Consider the following 17,294-nt stretch of genomic DNA (forward strand, 5'->3'; position numbering starts at 1 on the left):
TCATGACCTTTTTTTTTCTTTTTTTCTTAAATTCCATGTATATGTGTTAGCATACGGTATTTGTTTTTCTCTTTCTGACTTACTTCACTCTGTATGACAGACTCTAGGTCCATCCACCTCACTACAAATAACTCAATTTCGTTTCTTTTTATCGCTGAGTAATATTCCATTTTGTATATGTGCCACATCTTCTTTATCCATTCATCTGTTGATGGACACTTAGGTTGCTTCCACGTCCTGGCTATTGTAAATAGAGCTGCAATGAACATTTTGGTACATGACTCTTTTTGAATTATGGTTTTCTCAGGGTGTATGCCCAGTAGTGGGATTGCTGGGTTGTATGGTAATTCTATTTTTAGTTTTTTAAGGAACCTCCATACTGTTCTGCATAGTGGCTGTATCAATTTACATTCCCACCAGCAGTGCAAGAGTGTTCCCTTTTCTCCACATCCTCTCCAGCATTTATTGTTTCTAGATTTTTTGATGATGGCCATTCTGACTGGTGTGAGATGATATCTCATTGTAGTTTTGATTTGCATTTCTCTAATGATTAATGATGTTGAGCATTCTTTCATGTGTTTGTTGGCAATCTGTATATCTTCTTTGGAGAAATGTCTATTTAGGTCTTCTGCCCATTTCTGGATTGGGTTTTTGTTTTTTTGTTATTGCGCTGCATGAGCTGCTTGTAAATTTTGGAGATAAATCCTTTGTCAGTTGCTTCATTTGCAAATATTTTCTCCCATTCTGAGGGTTGTCTTTTGGTCTTGTTTATGGTTTCCTTTGCTGTGTGAAAGCTTTTAAGTTTCATTAGGTCCCATTTGTTTATTTTTGTTTTTATTTCCATTTCTCTAGGAGGTGGGTCAGAAAGGATCTTGCTGTGATTTATGTCATAGAGTGTTCTGCCTATGTTTTCCTCTAAGAGTTTGATAGTGCCTGGCCTTACATTTAGGTCTTTAATCCATTTTGAGTTTATTTTTGTGTATGGTGTTAGGGAGTGTTCTAATTTCATCCTTTTACATGTAGCTGTCCAGTTTTCCCATCACCACTTATTGAAGAGGCTGTCTTTTCTCCACTTCTTGCCTCCTTTATCAAAGATAAGGTGACCATATGTGCGTGGGTTTATCTCTGGGCTTTCTATCCTGTTCCATTGATCTATATTTCTGTTTTTGTGCCAGTACCATACTGTATTGATTACTGTAGCTTTGTAGTATAGTCTGAAGTCAGGGAGCCTGGTTCCTCCAGCTCTGTTTTTTGTTCTCAAGATTGCTTTGGCTATTCGGGGTCTTTTGTGTTTCCATACAAATTGTGAAATTTTTTGTTCTAGTTTCGTGAAAAATGCCAGTGGTAGCTTGATAGGGATTGCATTGAATCTGTAGATTGCTTTGGGTAGTAGAGTCATTTTCACAATGTTGATTCTTCCAGTCCAAGAACATAGTATATCTCTCCATCTATTTGTATCATCTTTAATTGCTTTCATCAGTGTCTTATCATTTTCTGCATACAGGTCTTTTGTCTCCTTAGGTAGGTTTATTCCTAGATATTTTATTCGTTTTGCTGCAATGGTAAATGGGAGTGTTTTCTTAATTTCACTTTCAGATTTTTCATCCTTAGTGTATAGGAATGCCAGAGATTTCTGTGCATTAATTTTGTATCCTGCTACTTTACCAAATTCATTGATTAGCTCTAGCAGTTTTCTGGTAGCATCTTTAGGATTCTCTGTGTATTGTATATTTTCTTTTTTTTTTTTTTGGCGGTACGCGGGCCTCTCACTGTTGTGGCCTCTCCCGTTGCGGAGCACAGGCTCCGGACGCGCAGGCCCAGAGGCCATGGCTCACGGGCCCAGCCGCTCCGTGGCATGTGGGATCTTCCCAGACCGGGGCACGAACCCGTGTCTCCTGCATCGGCAGGTGGACTCTCAACCACTGCGCCACCAGGGAAGCCCTATAGCATCCTTTTAAATTGTAGTTTTGTCCGGGTATAGCCCAGGAGTGGGATTGCTAGATGGTATGGTAATTCTATTTTTAATTTTCTAAGGAACCATCGTACTGTTTTCCACAGTGGCTGCACCAACTTACATTCCCACCGGCAGTGTAAGAGAGTTCCTTCTGCTCCACATCCTTTCCAGCATTTGTTATTTGTTTTTTATTCATTTGGCTGCACTGGGTCTTAGTTGTGGCCCGTGAACTCTTAGTTGCGGCATGTGGGATCTAGTTCCCTGACCAGGGATCAAACCCGGGCCCCCTGCACTGGGAGCGTGGAGTCTTAGCCACTGGACCACCAGGGAAGTCCCCAGCATTTATTATTTGTAGAGGTTTTTAAAAAAATATTTATTTAATTTATTTTTTTGGCTGTGTCGGGTCTTCGTTGCGGCACGCGGGCTTCTCTCTGTAGTTGAGTTGTGGCAGGGGCTCCAGGGTGCGTAGGCTCTGTAGTTTGCAGCCCACGGGCTCTCTCGTTGAGGAGCGTGAGCTCAGTAGTTGTGGCTCGTGGGCTTAGTTGTCCCATGGCACGTGGGGTCTTAGTTCCCTGACCAGGGATCGAACCCGTGTCCCCTGCATGGATTCTTTACCACTGGACCACCAGGGAGTACCCTTGTAGAGTTTTTAATGATGGCCGTTCTGACTGGTTTGAGGTGGTACCTCACTGTAGTTTTGATTTGTGTTTCTCTAACAATTAGTGATGTTGAGCATCTTTTTACGTGCCTCCTGGCCATCTGTATGTCTTCTTTGGAGAGACGTCTCTTAAGGTCTTCTACCTAGCTTTTGACTGGGTTGGTTGTTTTTTTGTTGTTGAGTCAGAGCCAACTAACTCTTAAGCCCAGGTTTCTATCTTGAGGAATTGAAATCATAATTTTTAAAGGCCATTTAAATAGTAGGTGTCAAATAGCAAGATACTAAATACCTGCCTTAAAATTTACAGTATTTGTAGATGTCCAGTGACAGTTCCTACACATAAGATAATTGTAGCCTAAACATACGTGAAGGAATGTGTAAATAATTCTAGATGCTGAGATGTTGGTTTTACTGAGAAAGATTAAAATTCATGAATCCACATAGTTTTAAAAAGTAATTGCAGAAGTGATGGTATGAATATGTTCTCAGTGTTTAAAAAGAGAACAGTTCAGGACTTCCCTGGTGGTCCAGTGGTTAAGACTCCACACTGCCAACGCAGGGGACACGTGTTCCATTCCTGGTTGGGGAAGATCCTGCATGCCGAGTGGTACTGCCAAAAAAAAAAAACAGGGCTTCCCTGGTGGCGCAGTCGTTGGGAGTCCGCCTGCCAATGCAGGGGACGCGGGTTCGTGCCCCGGTCCGGGAAGATCCCACATGCCGCAGGGCGGCTGGGCCCGTGAGCCATGGCCGCTGGGCCTGCGCATCCGGAGCCTGTGCTCCGCAACGGGAGAGGCCACAACAGTGAGAGGCCCGCGTACCGCCAAAAAAAAAAAAAAAAAAAACAGAGAACACTTCAAAGCCATATACAGCAAAGTTATACTTTTTTGTTTTTGTAAATATACATGCTGTGTATACTGTTTCCTTTTTTCATTTGTTCCTAATGCATACAGATCTCACTCTGTTGAACTGTGCAATTAATATTCCATTGGCTGGAAATGGCATTGTGTATTTTGCTCTCCCCCCACCCCCCAGGCTTTCAGTTTGGAGGATTTACTAGAATTTGTAAAACTTAAGCCTGGGAATCAGTTTTAAGAAGGAATAATCTTGGGCAAGACCCTTTTAACTGCATGAGTCTTGGTTTGCTGAGGGATTGAAATGTGATTTGTTTACTTGATACAAACCTGAGATGCATTTAAAAAGTGCAGTTTTATGTAAGGGAAACAGAGTAGAGAAATTTTAAAAAAGTGCAAAATATAAAAGTCTAAGATAACATACTCTCATAGAGTACAAGTGGAATGCCCTAACTTCCATTTTGTATAATTACAAAGGGACAGTGTAGCTTGTTAGCCTATGAACACTTGCCTAAGAGGAGGGAAGCTTTTGTAGTCAGTATTTCATTTTATTTTATTTTCAATTTATTTTATTGAAGTCTAATTGATTTACAATGTGTTGATTTCTGCTGTGCAACAAAGTTACATTCACACATGTATACATTCTTTTTCATATTTTTTTCATTATGGTTTATCACAGGATATTGAATATAGTTCCCTGTGATACACAGTAGGACCTTGTTTATCCATCCTATATATGCTAGCTTGGATCTGCTAATCCCAAACTCCCACTCCATCCCTCCCTCCCCCTTGGCAACTACAAGTCTGTTCTCTATGTCTGTGAGTCTGTATTGTAGATAAGTTCATTGTGTCGTCTTTAAAATTCCATATATAAGTGATATCATATTTGTCTTTCTGTTTCTGGGTAGTCAGTATTTTAGAAGCATGGTTCAAGCCTTTGGTTGTGGTGTGGAAAGGGAGGTCATTTCAGGTGGAAAATGGCCTTATTTATCTTGAGTCAGTGTTACTTTACTATGTGTTTTTTTTTTAATTAATTTAATTTATTTAGTTTTGGCTGTGTTGGGTCTTCGTTGCTGTGCGCAGGCTTTCTCTAGTTGTGGTGAGCGGGGGCTACTCTTCATTGCGGTGCACGAGCTTCTCATTGCGGTGGCTTCTCGTTGCGGAGCACGGGCTCCTAGGCGCATGGGCTTCAGTAGTTGTGGCTTGCAGGCTCTCGAGTGCAGGCTCAGTAGTTGTGGGACACGGGCTTAGTTGTTCTGTGGCATGTGGGATCTTCTGGGACCAGGGATCGAACCTGTGTCCCCTGCATTGGCAGGCAGATTCCTAACCACTGCGCCACCAGGGAAGTCCCCACTATGTGTTTTAGAAGAAGATTTATTCTAGGGTTCTTACAGGTCATCTCTTTTTATCAATGTTGCTTCAGTTCTAGAGTCTGAGATCTGTCTCCTGAGGTCTGAATGAATCCCTTATGTTTGAAATTTTTAGTAGAAGTGATCTTTGGAGAGTAACAGTTCAGCTGTCACTGGCTTAGACAAAATACCTGAAGTGACCGGACACAGCATCTGGTAGGTGGTAGACCGAGAGCTGTGAAAAGTCCAGCGTTACTGGCTCCACCAGTGACTAAATTAGTATTTTTTGACTCTGCCAGGCACTTAACGTGATGGTGATGAGAATGCTGCAGAGAGCTGTCTCCTGTCCGTCTTTTTTTTTTTTTAGTTCATTTTTTAGATATGTCCTTTTTTTAAAGTAAACTTTTTTCCTTTTCAAAACTTCTTGCTTTGCAGAATTGACTTTTGCTTTATTTATTGATGAATTGGATCTTCCCAGTCATCACAACAAAGCATTGCAGCATTCATACTAAGTAGGGGACAGGCCATTCCAAGTAGAAGATCTAAAATGAAAACAGTTTTTCTTTTGAGGTAATTGTAGATTGACCAGCTGTTGTGAAAAATAGCAGAGAACCGGGCTTCCCTGGTGGCGCAGTGGTTGAGAATCTGCCTGCCAATGCAGGGGGCACGGCTTCGAGCCCTGGTCTGGGAAGATCCCGCATGCCGCGGAGCAGCTAAGCCCGTGTGCCACAACTACTGAGCCTGTGCGTCTGGAGCCTGTGCTCCGCAGCAAGAGAGGCCGCGATAGTGAGAGGCCCGCGCACCGCGGTGAAGAGCGGCCCCCACTCGCCGCAACTAGAGAAAGCCCTCGCACAGAAATGAAGATCCAACACAGCCAAAAATAAATAAATAAATATTGAAAAATATATATATAGCCGAGGACCTTTACCTGGTTTCCCTTGATGGTAACATCTAGCGAAACTAATACACTGTTACAGCCACGAGTCAATATCGATACAATCAGCCCACTTATTCCTATTTCCCCAGTTTTTACTTGCGCTCATCTGTGTGTGTATTTAGTTCTATGCAAATTAATAACAGAGTAGTTTTAGAGTTACAGAAAAGTTATCAAAAATAATACAGAGGGATTTCCCTGGTGGCGCAGTGGATATGTCTCTGCACTCCCAATGCAGGGGGCCTGGGTTCCATCCCTGGTCAGGGAACTAGATCCCACATGTATGCCGCAACTGAGAGTTCGCATGCCGCAACTAAGCAGCCTGCTGCCGCAACTAAAACCCCGCGCAACCAAATAAATAAATAAATAAATATTTTAAAAAAATACAGAGAGGTCCTGTTATCAATCCCCCATCTCCTCGATTGTTAACTTTTTACATTTCTCTGGTACGTTTTGTCCCAGCTAATGGCCAAGGTTGATACATTATTATTAACTAAGGTCATACTTTATTCAGATTTGATTAGTTTTTCCCTGATCCGTCCCAGAACCCCCTCTGGGATCCCACCTGAGATTTGGTCTGAGTCTCTTCAGGCTCCTGTGCGTGTGAGAGTTTCTCAGACTTGCCTTGTTTTTGACGCCCTTAGCGGTTTTGAGGAGGTTTGAGGAGTATCGCTCAGGTGTTTTGTAGGACGTCCCTCGATGTGGGTTTGTCTGTTTCCCTCATGGTTCCTGGCTGTGGTTCCAGGTTTGAAGAGGAAGCCCAGGCCTTTATTTATTAAGGTCTGCACTTGGTGCAGCAGGTGAGGTGAGAAGCGTCTGCCACTGCGAGCTTCACAGAACACCTCACGCCCTCGACCCCGCGCTTCACCTGCTCAGCTCTCTCCCAGCCTTTCGTCCCTGCGTGGGGTCCCCTCGTGGCTGTACCGATCTGTCTCGGTCGCCTCACCCCTGGTCTGCACATGGCATCTGCTGAAGAGCTTGCGGCTTTGCCGGGATCATTTGCCGGGTCTGGATTTGCTGGTTGCAGGCTTGGGGCACAAATTCATCTTTGGTTCTGTTTCCTGCAAATTGGTGGCCGATTCAGAGGCTGCATCAGACCTGAGTTGAGCCCTCAGGCGAGATCTGAAGCAGTGCTGTGTCTTTCCTGAAGGTCCTGCTGCCTGAGTGCCCAGACCTGAGGAGGCAGGTGTCAAGCAGATGTTGAGAAGCTGAGGTTTCCAGAGACAGGTGACCTGCCTCACAGACGCCTGTTCTTGCCTCATCTTAACCCGGCAGCACCTGTAGAGGAGGGTGTGTCCGTCACTTTCATCACCTGTTAGCAGTTCTGGGGAGGACAGTGGGAGCAACAGGTTAAATGAGGTTCTAGGATAATCCGATGGCTTCTTGTAGGTACTTGTGATGGACAGTTGGGAGGTGATGGGGCAGGGGCGGGGTTGCTTCTGCCAGGTGTGTGCCCTTCGACCTTGGGCGGCTCCACGGCTCTTGGGCTCACCTGTTTTTCATTTAAGATTATCCTACTTTGTATTTACATAGCATTTTGCGTTTTATAAAGCATCTCTCACGTAATTTCGTTTTGGAACTCACGGTGCAGTTTAGGTGGCCTTGGCAGTTAAGTCTCCTGCCCTGTACAAGGTCACTGATTAAATGCCAGGTCTGGGCCTTGAAATTAGGTCAGTCTGAGTCTGAAGTTCATGCTCCAGCTAAATTATTTGGGCATGTTTTCCAACGCGACCGAGTAATTCTCCAGTCTCAGCCGACACCAGCTGGGCGTCACACAAATCTGACTGTCTGACTCGTTGACCTGGAGTTGGCGACCAATCCTGTAGGTTGAGGGCTCAGTCCCGCAGGATGCACCCACTTCAGACACCAGTCACAAGGCTGTTCTCCCCTTCTCGGGCTCACAAGGCTCAGGGAAACATTTACGTACGTTTACCTATTTATTATAAAGGTTATTATGAAGAATACAGGTGAGCAGCTAGATGAAGAGATCCGTAGGCTGAGGTCTGGGGGGTGCTGAGCAAAGGGGCTTCTGTCCCAGTGAAGTTGGGGTGCATCACCCCCCAGCACAGTGATGCACTCACCTACCCAGAAGCCCTCTGAACCATCATTTAGGGTTTTTATGGAGGCTTCATTATATAGTCACGATTAATGGTGGTGCAGTGGTTAAGAATTCGCCTGCCAATGCAGGAGACACGGGTTCAAGCCCTGGTCTGGGAAGATCCCACATGCCGCAGAGCAACTAAGCTCATGCGCCACAACTACTGAGCCTGCGCTCTAGAGCCCGCAAGCCACGAGTACTGAGCCCATGTGCTGCAACTGAAACCTGCGTGCCTAGAGCCCGTGCTCCGCAACAAGAGAAGCTACCGCAATGAGAAGCCCGCGCACCGCAATGAAGAGTAGCCCCCGCGCGCGGCAACTAGAGAAAGTCTGCGCACAGCAGCGAAGACCCAATGCAGCCAAAATAAATTTATTTATTTAAAAAATAGGCAGTGATTAAATCATTACACAGGTGTGATTGATTAAATCATAGGTTGTTGATGGAGGTTGGGGGATGGAGCTAACGTCAGGAATGAAAAGATAATGTGAAAAAGAAATTCATATTAGTCTATAGGTAGAGCAATTCTGTGTTGGTAACAAAGAAGTAGCAGTGTGATTGCTTCATGGTAGCTGAGTGTAATCAGATCAGTGCAGTAGCTTGTACAGTAATGATTGCATGATTGTAACATGTCTGCGGTACGCAGCTTTGCAGTCGTGTTCATAATGCCGTATTGGAAACCTTCTTAAATTAAAGTTACCCGTGACGGTAGACTGACACGCAGTATCTCCGACTGCGAGGAGAGCGGGAGCAAGGGGCGCATGCTGTATGGTAATTCTTTGAAAGCAAAGTTTTAAAACAGTAAGAAATGAATATTTTACATTAAACATCCCTTTCCTTATGCCTATGTGAGGATAGGCTGTCCACTTCACTACAAGTCTTGCATATAGTGTTCTACACACATATTTTTTGTATGTTTCTTGAAAATCCACACATAAGTGGACCCGTGTAGTTCAAGCTTGTGTGGTTCAAGGGTCAGCTGTACATCTATCTGGATTCGTAAGCTTTTCCTTTTGAGGATGTTAAGTTTGGTTAAGGCCGTGTTGGCCGGAGTTCTCTGTTGCCAAACATAACCTTTTCCCGTTTAATTAACAGGAGTCGTCTCTGGGGTGATACCTTGAAACTATCCAGCACCCCAGTATACATACATACGTGCATATGTATACACACACGTGAATACTTTGATGTATTTTTTTTCTTTATTGAGGTGAAATTCACACAAAAATCAACCACTTTAAAATACCAGTGAGTTCCCAGCGTTGTACGATCACCAGCTGCCTCTGTTAAGCTTCAAACCGTGTCGCCTGCTCTCCACGCTCCCTCCAGCCCCCGGCAGCCTCCGATCTCTGGTCTCTCTCTGGATTTGCCTGTGCTTTGACATTTCACATAAACGGAGTCACACGGTATGTGACTTCTGGCGTCTGACCTTTCTCACTTGGCGTGTTGCGAAGGTTCACCCACGTGGCAGCGTGAATTAGTACTTTGTCTTATTTTATGGCTGGGTAGTACTCCGTTGCATGGGTACACCATATTTTGTGTATCCATTGATCCATTAATGGAGATCTGGGCTGTTTCCACCTTTTAACTATTGTGAATGACCCAGTATTTTTTCACCCCCCCCCTTTTTTTTTTACGTGAATCAGTTATTACTATGCTGATTATAAAATGAAGGCTTTGTAGTCTTTTCTACTGCGGTAGGTGGAATCCTCCTATGAAGAAGACTGCGCAGCGTGTGTGTGCTGTGTCGGTTTCAGAGTGGACCTGGGGGATTCTTTTTTTGTACAGTGCATATAACCCATTCTTTCCGCTACTCATTTCTGTGCTCAGATAGGGCCAGAATTGCCCAGCGGGAATTCCCAAGCTGTCTCCCCTCCCTCCTCATGCCCATCATGCTGGAGTCGCTGGCTCGTGGGAGCCGCCGTTCACGGAAGCACCAGCTAAGCCTGGCGTTTCCGCCTGGGGCAGGTGGCACGTCCTTGGTGGTTATGGAAAATAGGTTTGTGCTTGGGACTGCCTGTCAGTGGAGCCCTAGTTATAAAATCGGATTCACGGCCTTAAAATGAGTCCTGAGCATGGGCTTTATTTATGTGGAAAAGGTTTAGTCAGATTGTGTGTGTGTGTTTAATCTGGGGCTTTCTTTTCCCTCATCTGTTTCAGGATGTGGCCAGTTCCTTTGTTTCTGGTTGTAGCCCATCTGCCTCTGTTTAATTTCTGTAGTTCTTTTTTTGTGCAGCTAAAATCCTTGAAGCCTTTCTTCTTTGGGCAGATTTTTCTTTTGTGAAGTTCTGCAAGAGGGCAGGTGACACAGATTTACATTTGAAATTCAGGGCCTAATTTTGATCTGTTTTTAAAGCTTTTGTGTGTTTTAAGGGGAAAAAATGATGTGTTAAAATTATACACTCATCCTGATTTGTCTGTATTTTCAGGGTAATGCTAGTCCTGAATTCTTTCTCAAATTATATAAACAGAATTGGATTTCTTTTTAAGTTCGTAGAGGAATTTTAATAAAATTACGATCACACATTTAATATATCCTGAGTGATAAAAATAAGGAATACCTCTTAATCTTTACATCTGTAGCTGTAGTGAGCAGTAAACAGCTTCCAGGAATCTGTTCCTAACAGTATTTATATAAAAGAAAAATTTCATGGGTACTGGGAAGCATCATTTGTTACACATCAAGTAACTATTATGTAATTTAAAAATTTCCCTGTGTTAAAAAATAAGTAAATAAAAAATAAAAACGTCCTTGTGTTACTGAGGACAGTTAGTTAGCGAATTCCTTAGATTGCTCATTGGAAGAATAAACAGGTGACACAACTACTGTTTCTAGCGTTGCAGCATTTTAGACAAGTCTTTTCAGTGACCCTCGCACTCCTGTGGGATTGTCCCAGAGCAGGGCTTCCTGCTGGGAGGGGGCAGGCGCCCCCTGCGACCCAGGGTGGAGACCAGGGATGTCTCTGGACCTCCTGCCATCCACAGGAACACCCTGCGCCACCGGAGCACACACATGGGTCCCCTGTGCTGAGGCCTGCATTGGGGCTTGACCATACGGGGTTTGCAGAGGTAACCTCTTGCTGGTGTCAAAACAAGGTAAGTAACTAGCCATTGAAAGCGACTCTTTTTTTTTTTTTTAAATTAGTCAATTAATTTTTGGCTATGTTGGGTCTTCGTTGCTGCGCGTGGGCTTTCTCTGGTTGCAGCGAGCGGGGGCTACTCTTTGTTTCGGTGCGCAGGCTTCTCATTGCAGTGGCTTCTCTTGTTGCGGAGCGCGGGCTCTAGGCACACGGGCTTCAGTAGTTGTAGCACATGGGCTCAGTAGTTGTGGCGTGTGGGCTCTAGAGCGCAGGCTCAGTAGTTGTGGTGCACCGGCTTAGCTGCTCCGCGGCATGTGGGATTTTCCCGGACCAGGGCTCGAACCCGTGTCCCTTGCATTGGCAGGAGGATTCTTAACCACTGTGCCACCAGGGGAGTCCCGAGAGCAGCTCTTAGTCAAGAAGAAATACGGTGGTAATGATCAGAGTTGCATTTGGGTCCAGAGATAAATTGTACGTGGAGGTGAAAGATCAGCCTGGGCGTGAGGTTTTCCTGAGGCTGTGCTTCCAGGACAGGGCCTGTTGGCCTGTGGCTGCCCGTGAGGATTTGTGTTTCTCAAGCTGAGCACCTGGCGTTGAGAAACTTGGTGGTCTGGCCGCCCTGTGTGCCTGTTGCCAGCCAGTCTGCTCTGTCCTCAGACCCGTGCTCCAGCCTCGGGGCTCTCGTCTTGAGGGAGCATCCACATGCCCTCCCCCAGCTCCCCTGCACCACTTCCTGCTCTTCTACGAAGTCTCTGTGCAGCTTTCCCTGGTGGAAAAACTGTGACTCGAGTTTCACGTGAAGAGAGGTTTGTGCCTCGTCCTCAGGCCATGCCCTCCACGCCTGCCATCGAGGGTGGACGGTCAGCCTGGCCCCCGGGCGGCCCCTGCCTGGGTCTTGTGTGTGCAGAGTGAGGCTCGGAGGGGCTGCTTCTGGGCTCCGTGGGGGAGCGTGGCCTGCGGGGTCAGGAGGTCCTAGCCCACGTGCCGCTGTGTGGCCACCAGCAGACGCATGTCAGAAGGGCTCGCGGCCTTCCTCGGGGCTGGCCGTGAGGACCAAAGGGCGTAATCGCTCCAGTACCCGGCGCCCGTGTCCGTGTCACGTTTGTGCTGCTGTCCTTTGTTTCTGGGCCTTTTCTGTTTTAACCTTACCTCCCAGGCCCTGTTCATCTTCCACCTCCCTTCACCCCAAGCTCCCTGCACTCCAGTCAGAGCGAGAGGGTTGTGTCGTGCGGTGTCATCGCAGGGGCTGGGAGTTCAAGTTGGTGGCCTGCAGGGGTTCACAGTTGGCGCGGGTGTAATTGTCGTGCCGGGCATTCCTGGGTGGTTCGGGGGGACGAGAATTGTCTACCATGGTGCTCTTAATCGCTGAGGTTAGAACTTTAGGTTTCCGTGGTCTGGTTCTCGGACACACGCCGTTCTTTTTCTTGTTTCTGTGTATTGCTTTGATTCATATTCATCTGGATTGACGGATTATAGGTTTGCTGTGGTCTTGGAACCTGGAATATGAAACTGGAAGTGAAGTGCAGGTTAAAGGTGACCTGGGCTTGGGGGCCCCGTTGGATGCGGAAGGACCTTGACAGCTCCTGGAGCTCCAGGCGCTTTGTCTGAGCGTCTTTGAGTTGGAGAAGGGGCCGAGGTCTCTTACACGGAGCCACTCCTGAGCTAAATGACCTACGTGCCTTTTGGGGGGCAACTGACAGGATTAACGAAATGACCTTTTAGGCAGTGAGACCTTGAGAGGAAATCCGGGCTTTCCCTTCCTCCCGAGCTGCGCCCGTTGGGATCACCCTGCCCTGGTGTTTCCGAGAACCCCTGGTTTCTAACTCTCTCTTCTGCATTTCAGGCGAAGTCGTGCGTGTGTCACGTGTGCGGCGTCCACCTGAACCGGCTGCACTCGTGCCTCCACTGCGTCTTCTTTGGCTGTTTCACGAAGAAGCACATTCATGAGCACGCCAAGTCGAAAAGGCACAACCTGGGTAAGGCCGCACGACGCCTCCTGGGCTTTGGGGTCACCTCCCCGACTCTCGTTCTGTGAATTTGACCTTCCACTCTCTCGGGAGTCCACCTTTGTCTGAAATAGCTTGTGCTCTCCTCGTGGAACTCCAGGGGGAGAGGAAAGAGAGACACTGAACCCACGAGAGGGGCACGTGCCCAGCGTGCCTGAGGTCACACAAAGTCGTGTAACCCTGAACGGTGACTTTCTTTAACGGAGCATCAGAGACTCATCTTCCTCTCTGAAAAGCACGGTTAGGTATTAGATCAGGCAGAAATTTGCACAGGTCTTAAATGCAGCCTTAGGTTATCGGTGTCAGCGTGGGGTTGGGGGGCACTGGGTGAACTTAGTGATTTCTGTAACGGGTTTGCAGTGTCGTCAGTGTTCGCAGAGAGGCTGGCGTTGAGGCGAGCTCACGTTTCATGTTCAGACACTAGTGCCTTCCAGAGGTGACGCGAAGCTGCGTTTTGCTCTTGGCTTGATTTTCTGACCGTTGTCACTAAATGTTTCCCTCGTTGAGGATTGTGTTTTCTGTCAAACGATGCTGAGGTTGTTAGGATATCTGTAAGAAAATCACTTTCAGAAGGTCCAGACCACAGACCCTTTTCTAGAACGTAACTTGGTGTGACCTAGCCTTCCAGTGAAAGATAGTCTCAGGCCTTTTAAGTAGTAGGAATGGCTCGTTCAAACGCGGTCATCTCCGGAGGTCGTGCCTCATTTCATTTGCAGCTGAGAACTTGCAGCCAGTGCTGGGGCTCAGCCTGTCACCAGGAGCTAAGTGGCCTTTTTGGAAGGAGAGCTGGCGGCCCTGGAGGTGCTTCACAGCTGTGGGTGAGCGGCTGCCTGGCAGGGCGGGGGTCAGCAATCCCGTCCCCCTTCCCCACGAGGGACCAGAGGGAAGGTCTGATGGGGCAGGACGGGTGTGGTGGGATTCTGTGGTGGTGAGTTAATGTAGATCTTTGTGCTTAATACCATCTGATTCTGGGACCAGACCCGCTTAGGCTCCTCTCACACCGGGGCTGTGATACTGTGTGGTTAAAAGGGTCATGGAAAATGGGAAGCACCTTTGCACTGCAAAGGGCTGCGAATCTTATTGTTACCTAGCATCATCTACAAAAGTCACTCGAGAAATTTGTGTGCTTATTAATTTTATCAACCTGATTGATAAACTCTGCCTCTACTTTGGCCAGAATGAATAAGTTTTAGAAGGTTTTCTTCAAGAGACAAAACCACAAAATGGGAGAGCCCAGGAGTTTATTGCAGGTTGTGTGTGTGAGCGTGTGTGTGCGTGTGTGTGAACAAAGCCAAAGCTTAGCTTTCTGTGTCCACATGGCAGGGGAGGGCACGGGAGAGGAGCCCCGGCAGGGAAGGGATCGCCTGCCCCGGCCCTGCGTCTCGAGCTGCTCCCTGTTACCCCTAGAGCCCCTCAGAGCGGCGGCTTGACGTTTGAGGGCCAAGGGGCCGTGATTCTTGGGCCGAGTCCTGCCTCTGGGAGCCCCGCGGAATAACCCTGGGGCCTGACGTGGACGCTTAGAAGGATTTCTCCCAGGGCTTGCGGCTTCTAAGCGGAGGGGCGTGAGAGGCCCACGGGGAGTCTCGTCTGAGTATTTGCTTTTTTGCGAGTGTTCAGTTAAAACCAGCACGTCGGTAGCTATGGGGTCTTTGCTGGCGGCCTGTGGGAGGACGAAGCTTCTGCTCCTCTGTCCGACCTGCCCTGTGACCCTGCCTGGTGTGACGTGGCGGAAGTGGCCCCCAGAAGGAAGGGCCCGTCCTGACCCGCTGCCGGCCGGTTTGCTGTGCGGGATGGTGTTGGGGTCCAGGTCACTGAGTAAGATTTGGTTTCATGTTCCTTAGTTTCGTACAGGTTTTTGTTTGATGTCGAGTCACGGGGGCCCGTGGATGTTACCTGCGTGAGCCACAGAGGCTGTGAAAGGAGTGCTTTTAGCTTTGTGTCTGCCTCTAGGAAGCGTTATTTTAGTTTTCCCAGAGGGTGTGAGGATGTATGTGGGCATAAGAGGGCGTATCGGCTCCCCTCTGAGCGGGTGACGTTTCCCTCCATCTCAGGATCCTCCTGTGGCTGGAGGGAGGGGGACACGCGCCTGCCTGGTGCCTGTCGGCCGGGGGTTCCCGGGTGAGTGGGTTGACGGCCTCCTCTCTTCCTGGGAGCGTCTCGCCCGCATCCAGGCAGCTGGGTTCCTGGGCAGCTGGCCCTTTGTTTCCATGGGTTCTGCACCTGCAGATCCAGCCAAGCTCAGATCGAAAAACAAATTCCAGAAAGTTCCAAAAAGCAAAACTTGAATTTGTCTGGTCCAGGCAGCTACTTACGTGGCATTCATGCTGTATTAGGTAAAGCAGCCTGGAGGTGATTTAAAGTGTGTAGGAGGATGTAGGTTCTGTGCAGATACCACACCATTTCCTACAAGGGGCTCGAGCATCCTTGGATCCTGGTGTCCGCGGGGGTCCTGGAACCAGCCCCACCGTGGGTACCACGGGACCACTGACTGTCTGCTCAGCCTTTAGTCCTGATGCAGTCAAGCCTTTGTCCTTGGTTATCTTGACTGTGAGATAATTTTCTGGAGGAACTGCCGTGACTGTAGGTGTTGCGTTGGGTTTTTGAATTCCATATTGAGATGAAATTCAGAGAACACACAATTAACCATTTCAACCAGTACAGTTCAGTGCATTTAGTCACTTGCCATGTGGTGTGTGGAAATACCATCTCTCTTTATTTTCAAAACTTCTTCGTCTCCTCGAAGAATACATAATACATGTCTCTGTTACGTAATCCTCTCCGGGCCCTGGCATCTGCTGATCTGTCTTCAGTTGTGGATTCGTCTGTCTTGAATATTTCATATAAAAGGAATCATACAACACACAGCCTTTTGTGTCTGTTTCTACCTCTCGGCAGGTTTTCAAGGTGCATGAAGTGTCAGTTCATTTCTTTGTGGTTGAATAGCATTCCTTTGTGTTGATATTCCAGAGTTTGTTTATCCAGTCATCCACTGGTAGACATTTGGGTTCCCACCTTTGGCGTTTATGAATAATGCTGCTATAAACATGCATGTGTGAGTTTCTTTGTGGACATACGTTTTCATTTCTTTTGGATACCAGAAGACCTTGGAGATAACTGTGGGTTCAGTTCCAGACCACCTCAATAAAGCAGATATCTCAATAAAGCGAGGCACACACATGTTTTGGTTTCCCACTGAATATAAAAATAATGTTTACACTGTACCGTAGTTTAAGTGTGCCGTAACAGCATTTCTCTTTGGTTGTTCATGCTTTTTCGGTGTCAGACTAAGAATCCATTGGCAAACCTGAGGTCGGGACGCTTACCCGTTTGTGTCTGAGTTTTTATACTTTTAGCTGTGATGTAGGTTGCTGACCGTGTGGAGTGAAGTTTTGTGTGGGGCTGGGGTCAGGCAAGCTGCCTCCTCGTTTCATCCCGGGGCCCCAGCGCCCGTTGTCGGCCCCCGCCCCTCCTGGCGGTCCCAGCCCCACACAGCGGGTGGGAGGCAGACTCATCTGGGGACATGGGGCCTCCCTCTGCCCTCGCCGTGCGGCTGGCCTGTTTCTCGCTGAACCCCGCTGCTTCCCTGAAAGTGTCCCTCCTTCCCACCATAAGCCCGCCTCTGCCAGCTTGCTCTGGTCCCCGGGGCAGGAGTGACACTGCCCAGGAGTGGGCAGAACGCAGGGCAGCTGGCCCCGGCCTCCAGAGCAGCCTCGACGTGGACTTGCAGAGACTTGGTCGGAATTTTGTAGGTTTTTAGGGAGGGGCAGGGGTAGGCCTGGGATTCTCTGAAATTGCTACTTTGAGTCTTGATAGATCCGCTTTCGATCCACCACAGTATCATTGACCTGTGTCTTTGTACCTTAAGACATGAAATATGGGGGTTTCCCTGGTGGCACAGTGGTTAAGAATCCGCCTGCCAATGCAGGGGACACGGGTTCGAGCCCTGGTCCAGGAAGATCCCACATGCCACAGAGCACCTAAGCCTGTGCGCCACAACTACTGAGCCTGCGCTCTAGAGCCCGTGAGCCACAACTACTGAGCCTGCGTGCTGCAACTAATGAAGCCCAAGCGTGTAGAGCCCGCGCTCCGCAACAAGAGGAGCCACCGCAACGAGAAGCCCGCGCACCGCAACGAAGAGTAGCTCCCGCTCACCGCAACGAAAGAAAGCCCACAGCAGCAACAAAGACCCAACACAGCCAAAAAATAGTAATAATTTTTTAAAAAAAGACATGAAATATGATAAAAGCTGTGATTTGTTAAGACATTACCATTTACCAGGAGGTGCATGCCGCTTAGTTGTTTATATGAACTTAGTGACCATGCAGACCTGTGTCAGTGCTGTTGCTGTCCCTGTTATACCACAGGGGACG

At 47.7% G+C, this 17,294-nt stretch overlaps 1 protein-coding gene across 3 annotated transcripts in view; it reads left to right on the plus strand.

The window, feature by feature from the left end:
* The window catches only part of USP22 (ubiquitin specific peptidase 22), a 34,666-nt gene that overhangs the window by 4,021 nt on the left and 13,351 nt on the right, over positions 1–17,294 (plus strand). For 2 of the 3 annotated variants that reach the window (XR_010937650.1, XM_067716799.1), the window contains exon 2: positions 12,762–12,894. The exons of the other annotated variant lie outside the window; for it this stretch is intronic. Coding sequence is in view for 1 of the 2 variants with exons in the window: in XM_067716799.1 (XP_067572900.1) it covers positions 12,762–12,894 (133 nt within the window). In the remaining variant the exon portion in view is untranslated. The remainder of the gene's footprint in view (positions 1–12,761; positions 12,895–17,294) is intronic. 3 annotated transcript variants of the gene reach the window in all.

This window comes from Pseudorca crassidens, chromosome 19, assembly GCF_039906515.1.
Source record: "Pseudorca crassidens isolate mPseCra1 chromosome 19, mPseCra1.hap1, whole genome shotgun sequence".
Lineage (NCBI taxonomy): Eukaryota > Metazoa > Chordata > Mammalia > Artiodactyla > Delphinidae > Pseudorca > Pseudorca crassidens.